This window comes from Tauraco erythrolophus, unplaced genomic scaffold (assembly GCF_009769465.1).
Source record: "Tauraco erythrolophus isolate bTauEry1 unplaced genomic scaffold, bTauEry1.pri scaffold_45_arrow_ctg1, whole genome shotgun sequence".
Taxonomy (NCBI): domain Eukaryota; kingdom Metazoa; phylum Chordata; class Aves; order Musophagiformes; family Musophagidae; genus Tauraco; species Tauraco erythrolophus.
Genome location: NW_028238615.1, coordinates 757,591 through 782,477, shown reverse-complemented (window position 1 = coordinate 782,477; position 24,887 = coordinate 757,591). Strand labels below are relative to the sequence as shown.

Sequence of the window (24,887 nt, the reverse complement as noted above, 5' to 3'; positions counted from 1 at the left end):
CTGGAAAGGAAATGCTCTCGCTGCCTGTTTTAACTTCCCAAAAGAAGCTTGTGCATGACTATCATGTCTGGGATATGGCAAGTGGTACAATTCACGCTTGCACAGAGCTCCTGAAGCAAAAGGCTCCGACACTGGAGTCGGAATGTGAGGACACCCCTCTGCAACACCCCTGCCACTTTTCAAGGCACCTGGAAGTTGCTCTTCTCACACCTCGGTTCCGAATTGTTGTGCTTCCTTCCTAACACATACAGCACACACACCAGTTTATACTCTGCTTTAAGGCTAAAAACTCGCTCGCTGGGATATTTACAACGTGTATCTCAGAAGACGCTCCTCAGATTACACACTTTTCCCAGTCCTCCCAGTGAATCCAGTCCTGATTCAAACGTCCTCTCACTGTGCCCTGGCAGGATGGCCTTCATCTGAGCATTTGAGTTTCCACTCCTCTCCGAAAGGAAGTTTCTACAACTGCACGTGGAATGCTGGTATCTCCCCAAATTAAAGACTTGTGTTAGGGGAGAAGCTGAGGGCTCCTGAACCCAACTCGCAGGGGCTACTTCCCACCACTGCAGAGCCCACGGGCTGGACAGCTGAGCAGCACCCTGACCCCATCACACAGTCACCACCTCCACCTGATCCTCCAGCTGCAACTCTTGGGAAAAAGTACTGAAAAGTCAGGTGAGACGCGTTACTTACTTTGTCCAAAAGTTGAAGTCGTCCCAAAACCAGTGCTGCCTCCAAACGGAGTTCCGAAGGATTTGTTGAACATTTTCAAGATGTATCAGTTTTTCCCCCTACACCTGGAAAGAAGAATTCAGCTTTTATTTAAAGCTTATCTAGAAAACTCATTTTTCATCTTCTTCATTGTCAATGTAAGCAAGCTGATTTGAGTACTTCAGCCATGGAATGCATGGAACCACGACAGCGTGGTTGGGCCACACCGAGCAATTTAAAACAGCCACAACCCTGCCAGGGAAAAGAGCATGGATATGTCGGTGGCGTCACAAGCAAGCTGCCTTCAACCCTCAATCATGGCTGCATGGAAAACGTACGTCTTAGACCCCAAAAAAACAATAAATGAAACTGCCCTGACCCACGTGTTCTCAACAACACCCTCCAGAACATCTAACAGAACTTCCCATGCCTGCTCCTGCGACGTTTGGCCCCCACGGGCAGCACGAGCTCCATGCTGCTCGGCCACCCCCACCCTGGCACGCTGCTCCAGACCACGGGCAGAATCCACACCGGGCTGCAGCTCGCCCACCACGCTCCCGGGATGCTCCATGGCTGATTTCCTGTCAAACCCCTTTGCCAGCTGCCTCAAACCAGACACCGAGTGGAATCACAGGAACACACCGTCCACCTGCTTCCCATTTATCGCTCGCGGGATTTCCTGAACTTCCTACAGGTTGTTGGTTTAAATCCTTGTTCTTTCACCTCATTTAGGCAGGGGCTCAATGTACCTTCACGACACCATTTTACTCACAGACACACTGAGTAATGTGACCTCGCTCCAGCCTCTTCTCCGAGCACGAGCATGACCTCACAGCTTTTTCCCACAAACCAACCAAGCTAGAATAAATCCATGACAGAGCCTGAGCCACACTCCAGTCAGGGAAATGAGCGGCTGAGGGAGCTGGGACTGGTCAGACTGGAGAAGAGGAGGCTCAGGGGGGACCTTCTCACTCTCTACAATCACCTGAAAGGAAGTTGTAGGGAGATGGAGGTCGGTCTCTTCTCCCACGTTAGGAATGACAGGACAAGAGGGAATGGCCTCAAGTTACGCCAGGAGAAATTTAGGTTGGATATCAGGAAAAATTTCTTTCCAGAGAGGGTTGTGAAGTATTGGAACAGGCTGCCCAGGGAGGTGGTGGAGTCCCCATCCCTGGAGGTGTTTAAAAACCGTGTGGATTTGGTGTTGAGGGACATGGTTTAGGGACCCCGACAGTGCAGGGTGAATGGTTGGACTCGGTGATCCCAAGGGTCTCTTCCAACCAGATGATTCTATGAAATCCGTAGTGTTTTTCTGTACCAGGGCTGACATCTGCCAGCTCCAGCACTGAAAATGCCAACATTACCCAGAAACAGGCACTGCTGGCACATTAGCTGATCCACAGCAGTGCAGAACAAGTTCAGAAAACTGTGAGTCTCGGCCAATATCACGAGTACTTACCCGGCACGACTTACTACCACGTTAGGACACCCCTGGTTTCTGTAACAACACACAGACTTTCACCACTGGGGCATTTTTTCACCTTTGTTTAGGTTTCCCAGGAAGCTCAGCACCCAGGATAACAGCAAACACCTACCAAGCATTCTCCATTTGGTCGCCAACAATTCAAGTGAAACTGAAACCCACAGCTTTACCTCTGCCCAGGTCTGACGGCATCACTGCAGCTCCCCAGTTCCCACTCCTTTTCCATCTTTCCCACCAAAAGGAAGCACACATGCAACGGTACTCAGCGTACGGCCCACACAGCCACTCCCGAGCAAAGTCACTAAACCTACCTGCCCATTCACGAAATCCTAAGGATTTCTCTTCCCCAAAGCCCACACCACCTCCCGGGAAGCACCAAATTTAGATTGTGAGCAGCTGTAGCTTCCCAGCACACCTCTGCAGCCACCCAGTGCTACTGGAGACTACAGCGGCCAAGAGCACACCAGTACCTGACACTTACACCGAATAGTAACTAAAGAGGGCAACCTTCACCTGCTCGGAACAGCAGTACACCCAGCAGCACGTCACAATCCTGCGGTGTTACGAGTCTTCCCACTCACACACGCAAGTCCTTACAGACATTAAGAGAGAAAATTATTCCGGTCTAAGAAAGAAAAAGCTGATCTGGCAAACTCTCAGAGCACCCTAAGCCTTGATCTGCTTCCTGGAAGAAGGTGCTGCCTGCCACACCACAGGATCCTTCAGTGGGACACAGAGTAACACAGCACTCCACATAGAATCATGGAATGGGTTGGGTGGGAAGGGACCTCAAAGATCATCCAGTTCCAACCCCCCTGCCATGGGCAGGGACACCTTCCACTACACCAGGGTGCCCAAAGCCCCATCCAGCCTGGCCTTGAACACTGCCAGGGATGGGGCAGCCACAGCTTCTCTGGGCAACCTGTGCCAGTGCCTCAGCACTCTCAGAGGGAAGAATTTCTTCCTCAGATCCCATTGAAATCTCCCCTCTTTCAGTTTAAAGCCATTGCCCCATGTCCTGTCACTACACACCCTTGTCCAAAGCCCATCTCCAGCTTTCCTGTAGCCCCTTCAGGCACTGGAAGGTCTCCCTGGAGCCTTCTCTTCTCCAGGCTGAACAGCCCCAACTCTCCCAGCCTGTCTCCAGAGCAGAGGTGCTCCAGCCCTCGCATCATCTTCGTGGCCTCCTCTGGACCTGCTCCAGCAGCTCCATGTCCTTCTTGTGCTGGGGACCCCAGAGCTGAACGCAGTATTCCAGGTATTACTGGAATACAGGTATTCCAGTATTCCCGCGACACACCACAACCCTCCGCACCTCGTCTCCCTCAGGTGCTGCTCCCAAACACCTCTGCCATGTGCACTCCGCAGCTGCACCTCCAACTTCTCCAAAGGTGCTTTTTGTTTTCCAGCAGAACCTGGCTTTGGACAGCAGGACAAAACATAGAGCTGCCTCCCATTGGCATCTTCAAAATCCAACCTCTGTGCTCCAACACGACTGGACGCGGCTTCCAAAAACATCACTCCCATCCACCTCCCACTACCCCAAACGTCACAGTTTGCTCTTGCTGACGCTACACCATCTACCAGGATGCCTTAAAAAAATCCCACCTATTCTTTCACACTTGTAGGATTAATTTTATCCCGCCGCCCGATGCGAGCACACTCCCTGAACTCCGCACGCTCACCTCAGCCACGTTCCTCTCTGCTTCCACAGACTATTTTCAGTCGCTCCCTCCACCCCTAAACAAATCTCAGTGGAGGCCGGACACAAAGGGTCCACGCAGTTCTCAACTGCTGTCCAGTCTGCTCACTCTCTACATTTAAAACATGATTTTCTAAAAAAGCCATGAAGTTATTACAAGACTGCGCTCTCCCACGGGGTTTGAAGCTGTTTTCCTTCGAGATCCACCCCTCCTCACCTACTGGCCCCCAGCAGCTCGGGCTCAGCGAGCCCCCACCAGAACAGAACTTTTTGTGGACACATCACAACACCCTTGGCTCGGGTCGGTAGCGGGGGCACAGGGACCACTATGGCACACGGAACGCGTTGTGTCCATCAATGTGCTCCCAGCTGTCCCGTGAAAACACACTCGGAGCCCCCGACTGCAGGAACACCAGCAGCATCCAATCCAAGGAAACTGGGGATTTTTAAGGAATACTCCTCTCCCCCCTGCTGGGCACCATCCCCCGCTGAGGAACGGCCACCCCCCGCTCCTGAACCAACGGGCCCTACTCACAGTCTTACAGCAACGTCACACAAACCCCCGGCCGCACCTAGAGACCCTCGGTTGATTAATTAACCGTCCCGACCGCAGGCTCGCACTTACACCCAGACCCCCCCCGGGAAGCCCCCGGAGACGGGCCCGCCGTTACGCGGACTCCGCCGAACACAACGCTCCGCCGCGCGGAGGACCCGCACGCGCCCCCCGCCCCCCTCGCCGCCCCGCGCCGTAACCCCCCAAACCGCCCCGTTACCGGCTCTCACCGCCCCCGCCCGGCCCGGGACGGGACCCCGAACACCCGAAAGCGCGGCGGGGGGCGCCCCCCACCACACCCCGCCCCGCCCACCCCACCACACGGGGCCCGCGGCCCGGGCCGGCCCGCTCGCCCGGAACAAAGGCCGGGAGGCGCCGCCGCGGGCAGGGAGGAAGCCCCGGCACTCACCGGCAGCGCCCGAGCACGGAGGGGCCGGGCCAGGTCTCGCCTCACCGGGCCGCGCTCCTCCCGCCGCCGCCGCCGCCTCACAGGGGAGGGAAGCTGCGTCACTACCCGCTCCGCGCGCCTCCCAGCAGCCCCCGCGCTCCGCCGCCCCGCCCCCGCGCGCCCGCCGCCCATTGGCTGCCGCCCTTTGAAAGCGAGGCAGCTCCCCCTCCCCGTCCCCTGGTAGAACAGCGAGTGCTTCTCGCTGATTGGCTGAAGGAGCGCCTGACGTCTACGGCGCCCTCAACGTCCATTAGTTGGACGCGCGGAGGGGGCGGGGCTGATTCTGCGGAAGGGTCCAGAAAAGTCTCGTCGCAGAACCGCCCAACATCCGGGGCGTTGGGGGCGGGGCTTCTCGCCGCCGGACCAATCCCAGAGCGCTCGGGCCCCTGCCTGCCGCGGCGCAGGGGGCGGGGCCGAAAGCCTTAAAGGGACCGCGACGCGGCGCGGGCGCGGAGGTGACTCGGCCAGTAGGGGGCGTCCTTTGGGGGGGCGGTAAGGCCGCGGCGTCGGGGCCCCGGGCCGGGCAGCGGGGGGGCCCGGCCGAGCGGCAGGAAGGGGCGGGCGGCGGGAGGAGGAGGAGGAAGAAGAGGAAGAGGAGGAGGAGGAGGAGGAGGAGGAGGAGGAGGAAGGGGGGAGGGGGCGTGGCGGCGATGCCGGGCCGCGGCATGGAGCAGCGCGGAGGCGGCTGAGCGGTGCGGGGCTGGCGGGGGGCGGGGCAGTGCTGGGGAGGGGCGCTGGGGGTGCAGCTCAGGGGGTCTGGGGGAGCAGGGAGGTGCCGGGGGGGGGCGTGTCACTGGTAGCACTGGGACGTGCTGGGGGTCTCTGGGGGGAGGGCTGGGGTCCTCGGGGGTGTCTCTGGGGATCGGGGTGTCCGGGGGGGGTCACAGTACTGGGAGGTCGCGGCCGGGAGGGGGGTGGCTCAGGGGAATGTGGGGTGCCCGGGGGGGGTCTCTGGGGTGTGCGGGGTGCCCGGGGAGGTGATGTCTCTGGTGGGAGGGGTCTCAGGGGGATGTGAGGTGCCCGGGGGGGTCTCCGGGCTGGCGGGGGGCGGGGGCAGTGCTGGGGAGAGGCACTGGGTGTGCAGCTCAGGGGGTCTGGGGGAGCAGGGAGGTGCCGGGGGGGTCACTGGTAGCACTGGGAGGTGCTGGGGGTCTCTGCGGAGAGGGCTGGGGTCCTCGGGGGTGTCTCTGGGATGGGGGATGTCCGGGGGGGTCTTCCCTTTGCTTCCGTCCCGCAAATGAGTCTCCCCCTCCCCGAATCCCGCAGCAGCCCCTGGTGCAGCGGCACAGCCCTGGGTGGGGGGCTGCGCTCTGCTCCCCCCAGCCCTTCGCTGCCAGGGCTGGAGCGGGCATGGCCCCGCTGCACCGGGGGGCTGCCCGGGCTCCTGGGAACCAACTGCCCTCGGAGGGACCCTCTGGAAATCGGGTTTGTCCCGGAGCCTGGCACGGAGGGAGCCCAGCCGCTCGCCCGCCGCAGAGCGTCATGGCCCCGCTTTGGGGCTGCCCGGGGGCCCGTGCCCGGGGAAGGGGGCAGCCCGCTGGGGTGGGGGAGATGGGGGCCAGGGGTGTGATGGTGGGGACCGAACTCAGGTGCCTTCGACCCTGGCGATCTGTGGGCAGCTGGGCTGTGGCCACGGGCGCGTGGGAAGGTTGAAGGACGATCAGCCATGGCTGAGGGTGGGAGAGCAGCCAGCGAGCGTCGGGACCGATTTGGGGGAGAGCCCCGAGCCGGCTGCCAGGCTCGGTAAACCACTTGTCCCGGCCCAACAGCCCCACGAGCAATGGCTGCATCACTGTGCCAGGCTATCGCGGGGCTCGCAAGGTCCACGTGCTGCAGCCGAAGCCCCGTCCCGGTGCTGAGCGCCCAGCCGGGACGGTGCTGGGTGCAGGGCTGCGGCGGGCTCGCGCTGCGGTGACAGCGGCGTGAGGACGGGGATGCGGGTGGTCGGGGACGTGGTGGAGGAGCCACGGCAGCGGGCAGTGCCCGCGCTGCGTCAGCGCTGTCCTGTGCGGTGCGTGCAGCCCGGGAACGGTCTGGATGGATATTCCCTGCTGGAAAGAGCTCACGTGCCTTTCCAGCCAGATCGGTCTCGCGGTCCGCAGCGCGGTGCGGGATGTCCCGCCGCCCGCACGTCCTGCTGCCTGCCCCTCCGCGCTGCGGACGGGCGGCTGCTCTGGCTCCGCTCGCTGGTGTACGTGAGTCTCGGGCTCCCTGCGTCTCCAGAAGGAGAACGGTGGTCTGGCTGCCCACCCTCGATGCCCACCCGAGGGCTGTGCGGCTGTTAAACTGGCGTGGGAGCGGCCGTCCGTGCCAGCCCTGCGCGGGGCTGGACCTTGCAGGATGAAGAATCCCCGTCCCACGTTTGCTCGTTCCCTTGTTTCAGGTCCACCAAGATGTTACAGGTACCGCTGCCCCTGGATCGGGATGGGATCCTCTTCCGGCTCCGTTTTACCACGCTGGCCGTTGGGACTGTGCTCTGCCCGCTCTTCGGTTTCCTTTTCTGTGTGATCTGGTCTCTGCTGTTCCATTTCCAGCAGACGACGGCGACCCACTGCGGGGTAAGGGGCTCTCATCGGCAAAACGTCCTGCAAGGTCGTGGCAGCCCAGCTGGGGCAGCCAGTGGGATGGCAGGGATCGGGATCCCTCTCTTCTTCAGGGCTTTCCTGCTGGACGTGTTATGGGGTCCTGAAGCTGCTTTGTTGTCCTCATGATGCCTCGGGGCTGGCAACAGAGGTTTCGGCTTTTTGAAGAGGACCTGGGGAAGTAGAGACTGGTCAGGCTGGTGTCTGTGCTGAGCATGTTGGTGGTGATTGTTGGACCATTATTAATAATCTCTGGTGATTATTAGTAGTTGGACCTGTTGGAGTGGATCCAGAGGAGGCCACGGAGATGATGCGAGGGCTGGAGCACCTCTGCTCTGGAGACAGGCTGGGAGAGTTGGGGCTGTTCAGCCTGGAGAAGAAAAGGCTCCGGGGAGACCTTCCAGCACCTCCCAGTGCCTAAAGGGGCTACAGGAAAGCTGGAGAGGGGCTTTGGACACGGGTGTGTAGTGACAGGACACGGGGCAATGGCTTTGAACTGAAAGAGGGGAGATTTCGATGGGATCTAAGGAAGAAATTCTTCCCTCTGAGGGTGCTGAGGCACTGGCACAGGTTGCCCAGAGAAGCTGTGGCTGCCCCATCCCTGGCAGTGTTCCAGGCCAGGTTGGATGAGGCTTTGGGCAACCTGGTGTAGTGGAAGGTGTCCCTGCCCATGGCAGGGGGGTTGGAACTGGATGGTCTGTGAGGTCCCTTCCAGCCCAAACCATTCTGTGATTCTGATACGGAATAAAACTGGCGAAACTACAGATAAACGTACTGTCTTGTGGCAGAGTTAGCCCAGCTTCTACAAAAGGAATTGCTGCCCCTCAGATCTACTGGAGTTCTTTGGAGGAGTCACAAGGACATGCCTGGGGAGCTGGGGTTGAGAGGGACCGCCTGGATTTCCGAAAGGGATGAGATCAGGTTCCTCCCCAGGGCTCTCAAACAGCCGTGGCACAAGTGTGGGTAAGCAGCTGGTTACCAGCTGGGAACAGAGGGCAGGAGTAGGTGGTGGTTCTCACAGCAGCAGGAGATGGCCCCAGGGTTTTATGGGGTCTGTGTTGTTCCTTGTGCCCGTACACAGTGGGGTGACACAGGCTGATGGCGATGCCAGGATCCTGGAGCAGGGAGGGCCAGGCAGGCTGCTGCAGGGGGTGACGGAGCAACGACGTGCCAGGGTGGTTTGATTTGGAGAAACAAGTAAAGCACACACTGGGTGTGTGCTTCTGCCCCCTCCTCACGACACGGGTGTGTGGGCCAAGGCAGCAAGGATGCCCAGAGGTGTCACGCAGCTCCTGTTCCTGGGATGGTGAAGTGAGGGCTCTTCAGCTGCGCGTGGGAAGAACCGATGGGCTGAGAGCGGGGAGAGGTGAGACAGGGACCTCCGAGGTGGTGGCTGGCCCCGAGAGGGCACGCAGGGTCGGATGGAGGTGGCAGGTGCTGCTTGAGGAGCCGGCTCCTCCCTGGATGCCTTGAGAGCCACCGATCTGGTCTCTGCAGGACACTGGGGATGCACAGCTCTGCGTGGGAGACGGAGCAGGATCATGGAAGAGTGGATTACCCAGCGCACGGCAACCGTGGCTGGCTCGGGAAGTCGGGAGTGGAGGGTGGGAGTTTATTCCAGGGCTGTATTGATGGTTTTCCTGTTCTTCCCTGAACGTTGTCTTTGCCTGCTGTTGCTGTCAGCTCTCGCCGTTAGAGTTGGGCTAACAAAATCACGCACCCTTCTCGCCTCTCCCCCCAAACTTGGGGGCAGAGATGTGGGGGACCACGACTGGGCAAAGGGAATGGTTAAGGGTTAAAAGGATAAAGCTGAGAAACGTGAGCGGGACCCTGAGCAGGGCACCCCAGTGCCCGGGGACTGTTCTGGCAGGGCTGGGGGCAGCGTGGTCCTGGGGGATGAACCAGGGTTGCTGCCGCGTTACGTTCCCTGGCTTTTGAAATAGGAATAAACTTATTTAGGAAAAAAACCCAAACCAAACAGTTTTAGTGTCTTGGAGAGCTGCAGTACGACGTGCTCCCTATGCTCTCCCCACGCGCCGCTGTCTCTCTTCCAGGTCCCCAACTACCTCCCCTCCATCAGCGCCGCCATCGGGGGCGAGACCCCCCAGCGCTACGTCTGGCGCCTCTGCATCGGCCTCCACTCGGCCCCCCGCTTCCTCGTGGCCGTCGCCTACTGGAACCACTACCAGAGCTGCCACTGCTCCCACCCGCGCTACCCGTGCCTGTGCCACTTCAACCTGCTGCTCAACCTCCTCGAGAACTTCGCCCTCCTCGTCCTGACGTACGTGTCCTCATCGGAAAACTATGGTAGGTGTCTCCTCCAACCCAAACCGTGATTCTATGATTCTATGACATGAACCTCCAGCTGATGGAGGTCTGTAGGTCTGGGGGATGTTCCTGACCAGCTCACCTTTCTCATCTCCTGCCAGCGCTCCCTGTCTCCCCATGGCGAGGCATCCTGTCGCCACCCTGCCTGCCTCTGCCAGTGTCCCCAGCTGCACCCACCATGGCAGGGGACTGCAGATGGACCTGTGATTGGGACTTCTCTGATGCATCAGGGGTGGGAGCATGCCCTTAGGAATTCAGATGCTCTTTTGGGGTTTGGGTATGTCAAAGCACGTTGTCACCTGGATGGCTCTGCCTGCGCCTCATCTCGCAGCCGACAGCTTTGCCTGGCTTAGAATCATGGAATGGTTTGGGTTGGAAGGGACCTGAAAGATCATCCCATTCCCACCCCCCTGCCATGGGCAGGGACACCCTCCACTACACCAGGTTGCCCAAAGCCCCATCCAACCTGGCCTGGAACACTGCCAGGGATGGGGCAGCCACAGCTTCTCTGGGCAACCTGTGCCAGTGCCTCAGCACCCTCAGAGGGAAGAATTTCTTCCTCAGATCCCATCGAAATCTCCCCTCTTCCAGTTTAAAGCCATTGCCCCACGTCCTGTCACTCCACACCCTTGTCCAAAGCCCCTCTCCAGCTTTCCTGTAGCCCCTTTAGGCACTGGAAGGTGCTGGAAGGTCTCCCCGGAGCCTTCTCTTCTCCAGGCTGAACAGCCCCAACTCTCCCAGCCTGTCTCCAGAGCAGAGGTGCTCCAGCCCTCGCATCATCTCCGTGGCCTCCTCTGGCCCCGCTCCAGCAGCTCCATGTCCTTCTTGTGCTGGGGACCCCAGAGCTGAAGGCAGCACTGCAGGGGCTGGGCAAAAGCCACGCTGAGAGCTGCAGCCAGCCCGGTTTTCTGAGGTTTGTGGGAAAGTTTCCGACCGGAGCTGCCATGCCGAGATGAGAATGGGCTCAGGTTGATCATCTCTGCAGGGCACTGCTCGTGTCTTCACCTCTAGCAGCTCCTTTGCCATCGCTCCACGCGTGGTTTCCCTTCCTCTGGAACGAAGAGGGGACGCAGGGAAGATCATTTCTGACATTCAGGGGGTTGGGAATTCAGCCTGCGGGTCAGCTCCTGGAGAAGAGGCTGGGAAACTCTTAAATAGAATGTTCATCTGAAATGGATTCGCCCGCAGTCGCGTGGGCTCCGTGCGTGGCTCCGTGAGCTGCTCTGGCTCCGTGCCGCTCCAGCGGCGTTTCCAGCCCGACCCTGCACTGTGCGAGTTCAGTGACGCACGAGACGGCCTCGGTGCTGGTGGCAAGGCTGGTGCCATGTTACTTGGCAGGTGGATGGTGCAGGAGGCCAGAAGATGGCCCTTTTTGGATCTTGGGCTGGCTCACTCTGCAAACCCCTTCTCTGTGCCTCAGTTTCCCCATCCCCAGAGCGATAGTGGTGACACCAGGCTGCTTTCAAGGGCACCTGAGGTTTACAGCTGTGTGATGCCATACAGACTCCCAGACCAGGTGCTGGAGGACATAAACACCCCCTTGGCACCTTTGGGAGAAGTCTGCCAGCAGCTCACATCCCCCTCCAGCCTCGGGCATAGAGGGGGCCGCCAGGCACACACAAGCAGTTTCGCCATTAAATCCCCCTTCCCCTTCTCCGCGTGGGCGTGGGGCACACGGAGCCGTGCTGTGCCCGTCTCCTGCCGAGGCCCTGGGTGCCCGGAGCCAGTGTGCTTGCATGGGGGGTACAGCAGCCCCTGGGTGCCCAGAGCCAGTGCGCTCGTGTGGGGGCACAGCAGCCCCTGGATGCCCAGAACCAGTGGGGGCACAGCAGCCCCTGGGTGCCTAGAGCCAGTGTGCTCGTCTGGGGGCACAGCAGTCCCTGGGTGCCCAGAGCCAGTGCGCTTGTGTGGGGGCACAGCAGCCCCTGGATGCCCAGAACCAGTGGGGGCACAGCAGCCCCTGGTGCCTAGAGCCAGTGTGCTCGTCTGGGGGCACAGCAGTCCTGGGTGCCCAAAGCCAGTGCGCTCGTGTGGGGGCACAGCAGCCCCTGGATGCCCAGAACCAGTGGGGGCACAGCAGCTCCTGGGTGCCAAGTCCTGCAGGGAACAGTCTTTCACCCTCCCAGAGCCCACCTCGTGCTCCCCGTGTGCCCTCGGCTCAGATTTAACAGGAAACCTCATCTCGTTGATTCAGCAATCCACGAAAATGCCTTCATCGTCTTCATCGCGTCGGCGCTGGGCCACATGCTGCTGACGTGCGTGCTCTGGAGGCTGACTGGGAAGCACACAGTAAGTCCCGAGGTACAGCCCCTTTCCTTTCCTCTCTCCGCGCGGCGCCGGGTGCTGGGGAGGGGGCTCGGCTGGCCGGGGGGGGGGGCTTCGGCTGTCGCTCCCTTGCGAAATAACCCTCAGCAGGTGCCGAAGGGGTTAACGCCACCGGGTGACACTGGGAAACGTGGTCAGCAAAATTCATGGGTTACCAGTACAAAGTGGGGAGGAATTTTTGGATTTCCTGTTTTCTGGTTTTCACTTGGAGCTGACGTTTAAACACGGCCTCGTTAGTGCCCCCGGGGGTGGGGTTTGCCGACCCCTTCTCCTTGCCTGAGGATGCTGGTTTCTGGGCTGGAATTGGCTTCTCTGTGCTGGGCAACTGGGAACCTGCTGGTCCCGCAGACAGAACAGCGGGCACCAGGTGGTGTGTTCTCCCTTTCCTCCGGGAATCGGTGCCCTGAGCCATCCTGCCGAGCGGGCTGGCCGCGGGTCTTGTTCCCTGTGAGGGGGCTGGTGGGCTCGGGGATGTGCTGGTTGTCCAGCAGGTCAGGCAGAGGATCCAGCCAGGGGCTTCTGGCTCCATCGCCTGGATGCCGCTTTGGCGCCGTGCTGGTTTGTGGCGTCAGTGCCAGACCGTGGGCACCGGCTCATAGGATCACAGAAGGGTTTGGGTTGGAAGCAGCCTCCAAGACCATCCAGTTCCAACCCCCTGCCATGGGCAGGGACACCCTCCACTACACCAGGTTGCCCAAAGCCCCATCCACAGCCACAGGCGGGCAGGGCAGCACGTCCGGCTCCGAAACGCCGTGTGCGAAAGCTGCTTCTGCACGTTCCTGCTCTGCTTGGGGCGTGGGATCCCTGGACCTCTCTGTGCTTTTCTCCTCGGGGATGCGTCTCACCCAGCTGGTCCCCACTCCAGCCCTCACAGTCCCCAGTACTAAAGGGGAAGGGTCCCCGGGGCTCCCTGGACTGTATCGCCCCAGGAAGGTGATGGCTTTGCAAAGCAGAGACCTCCAGGGGAAACGGTCGGAGGTGGGTGCCCTTATCCCAGGGCTGGGAGCGATCTCTCCGAAGGGACCGTGTGCGTGGGGTCCGCTTGGACACGCTGCCCACGGATGAGCAGGTTGGGTGCCGTGTGTGGGGTCCGCTTGGACACGCTGCCCACGGGTGAGCAGGATGGGTGCCGTGCGTGGGGTCCGCTTGGACACGCTGCCCACGGGTCTCGCCAAGGCTCCTGCTCCATCATGTCTGTTTATCGTTCCCTTCCGGCAATTCCCGAGCCCGTCCCCTTGCTGGCTGATTTCTGCAACCTGGAAAAGAAGCTTCCAGCAGGCGTTTGGCTGCGAGGTGCCCTACGGAAGGGGCTGTTGGAGCTCCCGGGGTTCCCCTCTCGCTGGGAGGCGGTCTGGTGCCTCTGGCATTAAGGGGATGACGGGAGCCCAGCAGTCCCATGGCTTCCTTTTATTTATTCCATCTTTTTTGACTTGTCTTTTTGCGAGAACTCGGAGCAGAGCGCTGTGGTGTGACGTGTCCCTGACCCATGACAGCGTCGGAGCCGGGCGAGCGGGCAGGGAGGCGAGCAGCCTGCCTCTGAACGTCTGCCTTTCCTCTGCTGGTAATTCCAGTGGGATTCTCCCAGGTTCATGTTAGGGAACACCACGAGCAAACTCCCGCCGGTGGGGTTTTGGCCCGGTGTGCCCTGCTGCCATCTGGCATCACTTCTGCCTGCAGGTTACCCTCTTCTGCCACATCACCTGCCAGGGCTGGTTCATTACCCGCTCCTGAGGAGCTGAGCAGAGCAGGCAGGAGGTGCTGGCACGGCTGTCCGGAGCTGGTCCCGTGTGTTTGCTGGTCCCCAGTGCTGCAGTGGGACGGTGGCCTTGCTGGGGCTCTGCTGGGGAGCAGCCTGTGCCCCCAAAGGCTGTGGGCTCGGTGTCGCTGGTGCTGTCACCTGGGCTCGTGCACCCGCTGGCGCTGGAGCCGCCTGTGCATCTCCTGCCCCGGTGGGTGCTGCCGGGTGGCTTGTTTTGGGCATGGGATGAGGGGCACAGCACACCCGCCTGCCCGTGCTGCAGGACTTGCTTGGGCTGGCGGCAGCTTGCAGTGTCTGCGGCATCTGTGGCCAGGTGCCTCCGTGGACACGGTGGCACCTCATCCTTGTCACCCTCTCCCTGACTCTGCAGAGCTCGAGCTGTGCCAGGGAGCTCCCGCGTCCTTGTGCGCGTGCCCACGCTCAGCAAAGGAGCCTTTGTCAGCTGCGGCACATCCCCGGGTGGAAGTGCAGGGGGGCACAGTCATTCCCTGGCTGAAGATGCCACCGCTGGCACCATGCCACCACCTGGCACCACCGGCACCGGGTGTCCCCCACGCCGGGTCCCCGCGGGGCCGCGTGTCGGCAGATGGAGCTGTCGCCCGGGGAGCGAGGGTGCGGGCGAGTTCCTCCCGAAAAGGGAAGCGCTGTGGGGGTGGTGGGTGGGACGCGTCTGGATGAAGCGGGCCGAGGGCTTGGCACGCCACCAGCCGCGCGGCCGCGGGCGGCATCCTTCGATAAGCGGGTGCTCGCCCTTATCGCCGCCCCGCAGACCCGCCTTGTCGCTCCATCGGCGTCCCGTGCTGCGCGCGTTGGGCTCCTGCTGTGAATCACGGCTCCGGGGGCTCATCCCGCTGTTGGGTTCCGTGCCCTGCATGCCCGCTTCCCAAAGCCAGCGGCGGCGGGGTGCCCGCGGGCTTGCCCCGGCTCCTGCGGTGCTGGCAGCTGGCTCAGCTCGAGGGGGGCGGCGGGGCTGCACGAGGCCGCGGCGAGCGCGGTGCTGCCGCCGCCGCATCCTCCTGGCACCGAGCCAAGCGGCCGGTGGGAAGTGCCAGCCTCAGCAGGAGCAGGGAGAAGTTGGGCAGCGCCTGCTGAGCTGGCGGGGCCGGGGGCTCGCAGGGCTGTTTCAGGGCAAGGCGCCACGAGCCATCTCTTCTTGCCGGTCACGGCGTCTCGGGGCCGGGTTCTGGATCTGGTTGTGGCATCTTTTTGTTCGGCTTTGCTGCCCCCAGCCCTGGAGCTGGCGGTGGCAGGAGGGCACGAGTGAGGGGCACAGCTCTGGTCCCACAGTGCCCCCTCTTCCCTCTTCAGCAGAGGGTCCTGGAGCAGAGGAAGCCACCGAGGGTCCCTGGTAGGGTTCGGATTCTCCAGGACCAAACCTGGGACCGTTGCCGGGGCAGGGGCCCCGTGCCTGGCCCTGCGTTTTGGTGGTGCCGGAGCGGGTGAAGCTCGCCAGGTTTGCCGGAGCGTCGGCGTGTGAGCGACAGGAATTGCTCTTGCAAAAGCCTCGTGTTCGTCAGGGCTCGTGTCGCAACGGCAGTTCTGCAGGGGCAGGAAGGTGCTGAGCAACTGGTTCGTAATGGGGAAGTGCAGACGGTTCCCAGTTGCAAGGTGGCAAATGGCGAGAGAAAGGAAAACAAAACCCTGCGGGAGGGAAGGAAAGAGAAAGCGGGGTGGGAGGGGGAGGGGAAGGGGCAAAGCAGAGAGCTCAGGGGAAAAGGGGAATGGAGGCAGAGGGTCTCCAGCTACGGCCTGAGCGTGGAGCGGGTTGGGTTGGGGCAGCCACAGCTTCTCTGGGCAACCTGTGCCAGTGCCTCAGCACCCTCAGAGGGAAGAATTTCTTCCTCAGATCCCGTCAAAATCTCCCCTCTTCCAGTTTAAAGCCATTGCCCCAAGTCCTGTCACTCCACACCCTTGTCCAAAGCCCCTCTCCAGCTTTCCTGTAGCCCCTTTAGGCACTGGAAGGTGCTGGAAGGTCTCCCCGGAGCCTTCTCTTCTCCAGGCTGAACAGCCCCAACTCTCCCAGCCTGTCTCCAGAGCAGAGGTGCTCCAGCCCTCCCATCATCTCCGTGGCCTCCTCTGGCCCCACTCCAGCAGCTCCATGTCCTTCTTGTGCTGGGGACCCCAGAGCTGAAGGCAGCACTGCAGGGGGGTCTCAGGAGAGCAGAGCAGAGGGGCAGAATCCCCTCCCTCGCCCTGCTGCCCACGCTGCTCTGGGTGCAGCCCAGGACACGGTTGGCTTTCTGGGCTGCCAGCGCACGGTGCTGGCTCATGGTGAACTTCTCATCCACCAACACCCCCAAGTCCTTCTCCTCAGGGCTTCTCTCCATCCATTCTCCACCCAGCCTGTCCTTGTGCTTGGGATTGCCCCGACCCACGTGCAGGACCTTACAGCAGTGGCAGCACACCTAGTCCTTGGTGCTTGCCCGTGGCTGTCGTGGCATTGCCCTCCCTGGCTGGTGTCTCCGTGGTCACTCTCTGCTCCTGGCTGGCTGTGTGCCCTTTAAAACCCTCCCTCCCCAGCTGGCTCTGGCACAGCAGAGATGGCGAGTGGTGCAGCAGAGCAGAGCAGTTTCACTTCTTCTTTGCAGACATGTTTCCCCCCTGCCCCATTGCCCATCATCACTAGCAGCTGTGTTTTGGCAGCATGCACGTGGGCAGCGGCCACTGGGCCAGCTGCTCCGGTGCCACCGCAGTGCCACCGTTCCACCGGGCTGAGCCCAGCCCCAGGCTGGTGGCTTCTGGTGCAGCAAGCACGAAGGCAGAGGTGCTGCTGGGTGCACACCCCAGCTGCATGGGCATGGCGGGGCTGGCTGGCAGCACCCGGCTCGCCGCAGCGCCGCTCCCGCCCCGCTCGGCGCCGGTTGAGCCGTTTCTGCTGACGCTGCCGGGGCACAACGTGTGAGCTGAGCTTCCAGGTGCTGCTGGAGCCGTGCGGAGGGTGCCGCGAGCGCGGTCGGTGCAGGCGCGCGGTTTCAGCCCTGCCGGCGCCTCGCCGGCGGTCCGGCGGCAGCAGCCCGTGGGAGCGGTGGCGGCAGCTCGCACGAACCCTCTATAAATACCCCAGCGCGCGGCCAGTTCGTGCCAGGGCTCACCACAGCAGAGCCAGAAGCTGGGACGGGTGTGTGGAGACCACAGAGACAGCAGCCAGGGAGGGCAATGCCACGGCAGCCACGGGCAAGCACCAAGGACTAGGTGTGCTGCCACTGCTGTAAGGTCCTGCTCGTGGGTTGGGGCAATCCCAAGCACAAGGACAGGCTGGGTGGAGAATGGATGGAGAGCAGCCCTGAGGAGAAGGACTTGGGGGTGTTGGGTGATGAGAAGCTCACCATGAGCCGGCACCGTGCGCTGGCAGCCCAGAAAGCCAACCGTGTCCTGGGCTGCATCCAGAGCAGCGTGGGCAGCAGGGCGAGGGAGGGGATTCTGCCCCTCTGCTCTGCTCTCCTGAGACCCCCCTGCAGTGCTGCCTTCAGCTCTGGGGTCCCCCACACGTGGCCTCGAGGGCGCTGCCATGCCCTGGGAAGGGATGGCTCCAGGAGCGGCCCCAGTGCTCCATTTGCCATCCCATTCCCTGTCCCCGTCAGGAACGGGGCTCTTCTCTTGCCCATCATCCGGTCTCCTGCTCCTGCCTCACCTTTGTGTGCCCGGGGAACGTGCCTCAGCTCGGAGCCTGCCAGCTGCCGTGATGGATGGAATTTGCCGGCGGTTTTCTGGGCGAGACACGCACCCAGCGCCGGCTCGGGGAGAGAGGGGCTGCGTGAAACCACAGTGGCTGGCGGGGGACATGGGATGCCCCGGTCTGTCTTGCCAGGAGGAAATTGCGATGCCAGGGTTGGCAGCTGAGCGTTGGCAGCTGCAGCTGTGCCAGTCCAGCGAGGGCCTGGGGAAGCCTCAAGTCGGCTGAGCTTGGAGTGCCTCGTCCCTGGGTGGCTGATGCCTGCTGCCTGTGCCATGGGAGTGCCCTGGCACCCTCTGCCCCGGCACCCTCTGCCCCAGCACCCTCTGCCCCGGCACCCTCTGCCCTGGCACCCTCTGCACTGTGCTGGGTCAGGCTCAGGGTCCGGGTCAGGTTTTCCTTCCCCGGGAAGGAGGGCTGCGCCGCTCTCCCTCTGGCTTTGCCAGGCTGTGAAACCACCCTCCCCACTCGGTGTGCATCCTGAGCGTTTCACAGTCGCTCGTCCCACGTCCTTGGCATTTTCTTCTCCCTCTTTTTCCTCGCAGGGAGCTGCAGTGTGGTGGCTTCAGCCTCCTGCCAGGCTGCTTAGAGCTGCCAGCTCCCCTCCTGGGCACTAATTGGGGGGGTCTCCTGCCTCTCATCCTGCACCAGGATCCCTGAGGGTGTCCCGGTAGGATCAGCCACCCCAGGCTCGTGCCGTGGCACCCTGACCCTGCGCCTCTGCGGCCTCGTGGGTGAAGAGGTGACCAAGGATTAGAGAGGTGACTGGATAATTAGGTGTTAATCCTTAATGCCAGGGCACCTCCAGCTCAGCCCGGTGCCCAGAGGATTACACCCACAGGGTCCTCAGGGCTGCGCGGGGGCTGGGAGGCGGCACGTCGCGACAGATGCCCACGTTGCTGAACAGAGGGTTCTCAGCAGCCGCTGGCTTGAAATCTGGCACCATTTGCTGCTCCCTGGAGAAGGTCCCTGTGGTGGCATGGGCAGCCCCGGCAGGATGCCCAGCCGCAGCACCGAGGGGCACAGGGACTGCGGGGGAGATGTGGGAGGTGGAGTGTTATCCCTTGCCCTGGTACAGGAGGAGGAGGAGGAGGCAGGGACCAGCCTGCCCGTGCTTCAGGCAGCGCAGCCGGAGCTCCAGTAGCTGCTGGTGCCCAGCAGAGATGAGCCACCCATCTGCTCACCACCACGGGCTGTACTACTGCCCTGCTCATGGCTCAGGCAGCACCAGTTGCCATCACCAGAGAGTGGTGGTGACTGGAGTTGCATCCAGTTGGTGGCTGGTCATGAATGGTGTTCCCCAGGGCTCAGTACTGGGGCCAGTTCTGTTCAGTATCTTTATCAATGATCCGGACGAGGGGATCGAGTGCCCCCTCAGTGAGTTTGCAGATGGCACCAGGCTGGGCAGGAGCGTTGATCTGCTGGAGGGGCAGGACGGCTCTGCAGAGGGATCTGCACAGGCTGGATCCATGGACCATGGCCAACTGTATGAGGTTCAGCAAGGCAGAGTGTTGGGTCCTGCACTGGGGTCACCACAGCCCCACGCAGCCCTACTGGTTTGGGGCAGAGTGGTTGGAAAGGTGCCTGGTGGAAAAGGACCTGGAGGGGTTGGTCAGCAGCAGCTGAACATGAGCCAGCAGCATGCCCAGGTGGCCAAGGAGGCCGACGGCATCTGGGCTTGTACCAGCCACGGTGTGGCCAGCAGGACTGGGAAAGGCACCGAGCAACAGGACGGGAGGGAATGGCCTCAAGTTGTGCCAGGGGAGGTTTAGGTTGGATATGAGGGAAAAATTTTTCACCTAAAGGGTTGAGGAGCATTGGAACAGGCTGCCCAGGGAAGCGGTGGAGCCACCATCCCTGGAGGGATTTAAAAGCCGTGTAGATGTGGTGCTGAGGGCCGTGGTTCAGCGGTGGGCTTGGCGGTGCTGGGTTAATGGTTGGACTCGATGATCTTCAAGGTCTCTCCCAACCCAAACCATTGAGAGTTGTAGAACACTGGAACAGGTTGCCCAGAGAGGTGGTGGATGCTCCATCCCTGGAGACGTTCAAGGCCAGGTTGGACGAGGCCCTGAGCAACCTGATCTAGTTGGAGATATCCCTGTTCCTTGCAGGGGGGTTGGACTAGATGACCTTTGAAGGTCCCTTCCAGCCCTGACCATTCTATGATTCTATGATTCCGTGACTCGGGGGCCGTGTGGCGCAGCGCGGTGCCGCGCGCTGCCATGCCGTGGCGTGTGGCATGGCGTGGTCCAGAGCGGTCCGGCGCAGGGCAGCACACGGCGGTGCCGTAGGACATGGTGCAGCGCGGCGCGGTGCCCGATGACAGGGCGCAGTGCTGGGTGGCGCGGTGCCCTACGCCGCGGTGCCGCGCCACGCGGTGCGGGGGAGCGCAGCGGGGAGCTGCCGCCGCTTCGTCGCGCAACCGTTTCCGCTGCCGTGGGACCCGGGTGAAAACACGGCTGTTCCGTCACCCGCTTTTCCGGTGTGAAACTCGGCGTGCGCCTCGGTCCCGGCTGCTCGTTGTTATTTAACTCCCAGGTTGGCACCGCCGCACACCCCCACCCACCCCGCGCCGCTGGCCCCGCGCCCGCGCACCCAGCACCAGCTGCCCCCTGCGTCCTGCTGGGCAGGTGGGCAGGGGCTGCGGGCAGGGGCTGCGGGCAGGGGCTGCTCCAGAGGGTCCCAGGAGCCACTGGGGAGAGGGACCCTCGTCAGCCCGAGCGGGAAGGGACCTGCCCGGGCCCCGCAGCCCCGGGTGCCGAAGGCGACCGCGGGGCCGTCCTTCCTCTCTGGGTTTTCCTCCGTGCCGTGAGCGGTTTGTGCCGGCGGGGCGGCCGGCTGAGCGTGCCGGCACGCTTTCCGGGGCGGGGGGTGATGGAAAGTGTGATGGGGCGATTGAAATTTTCCTTCTTCTCAGCAGTCCCTGAAAATGGAGGTTTTGTCTCACGTGAAACGTCAGACGAGGGGGAAATTCCCCTCCCACCCAGAACCGGGAATAACAGCCTGTGTCTGGGCCGTCCGTGGTGTCCCCGGCCCTCTCGCGTGGGGCTGAGCTCTCCTGCCATGGGGCTGAGCCCTCCTGCCATGGGGCTGAGCCCTCCTGCTACGGGGCTGAGTCCTCCTGCATGGGGCTGAGCCCTCCTGCCATGGGGCTGAGCTCTCCTGTGTGGGGCTGAGCCCTCCTGTCATGGGGCTGAGCCCTCCTGCATGGGGCTGAGCCCTCCTGCTACGGGGCTGAGCCCTCCTGCCATGGGGCTGAGCCCTTCTGCTGTGGGGCTGAACTCTCCTGCCATGAGGCTGAGCCCTTCTGCTGTGGGGCTGAACTCTCCTGCCATGAGGCTGAGCCCTCCTGTGTGGGGCTGAGCCCTCCTGCCATGAGGCTGAGCTCTCCTGTGTGGGGCTGAGCCCTCCTGCCATGGGGCTGAGCTCTCCTGCATGGGGCTGAGCCCTTCTGCTGTGGGGCTGAGCTCTCCTGCCATGGGGCTGAGCTCTCCTGCATGGGGCCGAGCCCTCCTGCCATGGGGCTGAGCTCTCCTGGTGTGGGGCTGAGCCCTCCTGCCATGGGGCTGAGCCCTCCTGTGTGGGGCTGAGCCCTCCTGCCCATGCTGGTGACTGGGGTGAGGGACCGGGGCCGCCATCCTGCGCTGGGACGGAGACAGGGGGGTCTCCCCCACGTCCTCTTCAGCCTCTGGCCGCGGTTTGGGGTCCCTCTGCCGCGGAGGCCCCCGGCTCACCCCGGCGTGATGGGGGGGGGTCTGGAGCCGGTACCCACTGCAGCCCCACGGCCCCCAGCGTGCAGATGGGGCGGTGGGCTGGGGGAGCCCCCCGTGGGGGAGAGGGCTGGCAGCAGCCTGGTGCTCCGCTCCCGCCCGTCGTGCTGTCGGAGTTGGTGCTGAGGGACAGGATGGGGCCCCCTCCAGTGCCAGGGCAGCTCGTGCGATGCCTCCGGCGCAGCGCCCGCCCCGGCTGCCGCCCCTTCATGTGGTTTCCTCCTCCCCGGCGCAGTTGCGAGTGAGGGGGTGCAGCGGCGGCTGCGCGCGCCGGTGAATTCCCCGCGCCGCACCGGGGCGGTTGGGCAGCGCCAGGGGGGCCGAGGCCACCTGCAGCCGCCCTGGCCCCGCAGCCGGAGGATCTACTGTCTGGTAGAGCCGTTGGCTCCTCTTCGGGGAGCTGCGAAGGCTCCGTGTGCCATGTGTGTGCCCGCGCTGCCACAGGCGGCCAGATGCTTCAGGGTTGCCCGCGTGTGCCAGGGCTCCTGCCGCGCTGGTGTCAGACCGTGCCGGAGGCTCCCATGGCTCCCATCGCCCCGCGCTGGGCTACGGCATCGGGTCCTGGTGGGGAAGGGCTGGGGGTGGGAGCTGGTGGCACACCGCAGCCCCCCACGGCAGCCCGCCCTCAGGGCTGCCTCGTGCCCCGGCGCAGGGAGCCCGGGCATCAACTGGGGTTGTCGCCACGTAGGAATGATCCCCCCACGTGCCCCTGGGACACAGCTCTGCCAAAGCAGCTGGTGCGGCCACTGGTCCTTGCTGGGGCGGGTGGACCCAAGGACTGGGGTGCTCCCAGTGCCCCCGTGGCTGTGGCAGGGCCCGGGCAGAGCTTCCCTGGGGATGGCAATGGCTGCTCTGGCATCTCCGGCGTCCGCAGGGGCGAGGGCTGAGCCGCCGTGGCCTCGGCGGGTCCCTGCCATGCCGGGCAGGAGGGATGGGGCGGGCACCGGGCACCGGGCACTGACTGGGGCTGTCACCCAACCCTTGGCCTCTTCCAGGAGCGCAAGTCGTATAAGTGGAAGCAGCTGCTCTTCTTCTTCACCTTCATCACGTTTGCGTTTGCCGTGTGCGTCTACTTCCACCACAACTGGTACTGCAGCCCTGGAGGTGAGGGGGCCAGGCAGGGCTGCGTGCCCCCCGCCGCGCGGCTGTGCCGGGGGGATGCCCTGCGGAAGGGGCCGGGGTGACGCTGCTGGATCCAGGGGAGCTCCCCCGGGACGGACGGTGCCCGGCTGCCCGGCTGCCCTCACCTGCTGCATTTCCTCCACCAGTGTACACCGTCTTCGCCTTCCTGGAGTACCTGGTTGTCCTCTCCAACATGGCCTTCCACATGACCGCCTTCTGGGACTTCGGCAACAAGGAGCTGGTGGTGAGCTCGCTGCTGGAGGACAAGCACTTCTAGCCAGCCTGGTGCCACAGCTGGCTGCATGCCAGCCGCCGTGCCGGTGCCAGGCGGGGGCTGCTGCGCCCCTGGGGCAGGCAGAGGGCCCCTTCCCTCCTGCTGCCCCCAGGGCCGGGGCGTTTGCCGTGGAGCTGCTGCAGGGGGGGTCCCAGGCTCTGCGTGGTCCCCGGCTGCGCCTGGAGCTCTCCGACGGGAGCTGGGGCTCTGGCTGGGACCCTCGAGCCGGTACCCCCTGCCCTGGCTCCTGCTGGCTGCTGGGATGGGCAGGAGGGCAGAGGAGGGGGCACGTACCTGCTGCCTCTTTCTCTGGGGGATGCTCCAGGCAGAGCAGGATTCTGCTGCCAGCGCCGAGGCGCGGGGGCCAGCCTTGCCTGCCCCTGCAGGGGGGGAGGTAGCAGGCAGGGGGTGCAGGCAGGGCTTGCAGGCAGGGGTTGCAGGCAGGAATTGCAGGCAGGGATTGCAGGTAGGGATTGCAGGCAGGAGTAGCAGGCAGGGGTTGCAGGCAGGGGTTGCAGGCAGGGCTTGCAGGCAGGGATTGCAGGCAGGGCTTGCAGGTAGAGGTTGCAGGCAGGAGTAGCAGGCAGGAGTAGCAGGCAGGGGTTGCAGGCAGAGGTTGCACGCAGGGCTTGCAGGCAGGGGGAGAGGGCTGAGCCTGTTGGCACCAGGTGCCATCGAATTTGGGGAGCTCGGCGCTTGCCAGGGCTCGCCCTGCGCCGCGCTCGGCCATGATGGACCAACGCAGGTCCCTGGCACTGCCCTTGACGTGAACGCAGCCACCACCGATGGTCCCCTGGGATGTCCCAGCGCTCGTTCCTGCGCTCCGGGGGCTTGGGCAGAGCCTCTTCCACCATGAGCTGCGGCGCCCTGGCCAGTGGCCCTGGCTGAGCCGGGGCCGGGGTGGCCTTCGAGCGGGTCCTGCCACGTGCGTGCCCCTCCGTGAGCGTCGCCGGGCCGGGCTCCATCCCGCTCCCCTGCCTGCATGCGTGTGGCATGTGCCCGCTCTGCGCCTTGGTGTGCAGGTTGAAATAAAGCACTGAGTATTTTTTGTGAGCTCTCGGCAAACTCTACGTCACTTCCACCCAGCCCAGCTGGTGCACGGCCAGTAGGTCCCATCCCTTCCTGGGACCCCGGGCCACGGTGGGGTCTGGCCTGGGGTGCGGGACATGGATCCTGGGTGCTGGGGCTGGGGTGCAGGACATGGGCCCTGGGTGCTGGGGTGCAGGGCATGGGCCCTGGGTGCTGGGGCTGGGGTGCAGGACATGGGCCCTGGGGTGCAGGACATGGACCCTGGGTGCTGGGGCTGGGGTGCAGGACATGGGCCCTGGGGTGCAGGACATGGACCCTGGGTGCTGGGGCGCAGGGCATGGGCCCTGGGTGCTGGGGTGCAGGACATGGATCCTGGGTGCTGGGGCTGGGGTGCAGGGCATGGGCGCTGGGTGCTGGGGTGCAGGACATGGGCCCTGGGGTGCAGGACATGGACCCTGGGTGCTGGGGCTGGGGTGCAGGGCATGGGCCCTGGGTGCTGGGGTGCAGGACATGGATCCTGGGTGCTGGGGCTGGGGTGCAGGGCATGGGCGCTGGGTGCTGGGGTGCAGGACATGGGCCCTGGGGTGCAGGACATGGACCCTGGGTGCTGGGGCTGGGGTGCAGGGCATGGGCGCTGGGTGCTGGGGTGCAGGACATGGGCCCTGGGGTGCAGGACATGGACCCTGGGTGCTGGGGCTGGGGTGCAGGGCATGGGCCCTGGGTGCTGGGGTGCAGGACATGGATCCTGGGTGCTGGGGCTGGGGTGCAGGGCATGGGCGCTGGGTGCTGGGGTGCAGGACATGGGCCCTGGGGTGCAGGACATGGACCCTGGGTGCTGGGGCTGGGGTGCAGGGCATGGGCGCTGGGTGCTGGGGTGCAGGACATGGGCCCTGGGGTGCAGGACATGGACCCTGGGTGCTGGGGCTGGGGTGCAGGGCATGGGCCCTGGGTGCTGGGGTGCAGGACATGGATCCTGGGTGCTGGGGCTGGGGTGCAGGGCATGGGCGCTGGGTGCTGGGGTGCAGGACATGGGCCCTGGGGTGCAGGACATGGACCCTGGGTGCTGGGGCTGGGGTGCAGGGCATGGGCGCTGGGTGCTGGGGTGCAGGACATGGGCCCTGGGGT

General features: G+C 63.4%; 2 protein-coding genes across 5 annotated transcripts in view; one reads left to right on the top strand and one right to left on the bottom strand.

The window, feature by feature from the left end:
• Nucleotides 1-4,918, bottom strand: part of NUP98 (nucleoporin 98 and 96 precursor) — a 41,482-nt gene extending 36,564 nt beyond the window's left edge. The window contains 2 exon segments of the mRNA XM_086630653.1: nt 697-800; nt 4,862-4,918. Of these exon segments, the coding sequence (XP_086486779.1) occupies nt 697-769 (73 nt within the window). The 5' untranslated portion in view covers nt 770-800; nt 4,862-4,918.
• Nucleotides 4,919-5,559: 641 nt separating this feature from the next.
• PGAP2 (post-GPI attachment to proteins 2) lies at nt 5,560-23,611 on the top strand. 4 transcript variants are annotated; one of them, XM_086630661.1, is made up of 7 exons: nt 5,560-5,592; nt 7,284-7,458; nt 9,537-9,789; nt 12,005-12,099; nt 22,333-22,441; nt 22,606-22,703; nt 23,479-23,611. In XM_086630661.1, exons 2-7 carry the CDS (start codon nt 7,294-7,296, stop codon nt 23,587-23,589), a joined length of 831 nt encoding a protein of 276 aa, XP_086486787.1. In that variant the 5' UTR covers nt 5,560-5,592; nt 7,284-7,293; the 3' UTR covers nt 23,590-23,611. The 4 variants fall into 4 exon arrangements, with proteins under 4 accessions (XP_086486787.1, XP_086486786.1, XP_086486789.1 ...); XM_086630660.1 differs by having other exon boundaries at nt 12,005-12,111; XM_086630663.1 differs by lacking the exon at nt 23,479-23,611 and having other exon boundaries at nt 22,606-22,875.
• Nucleotides 23,612-24,887: the final 1,276 nt, after the last annotated feature.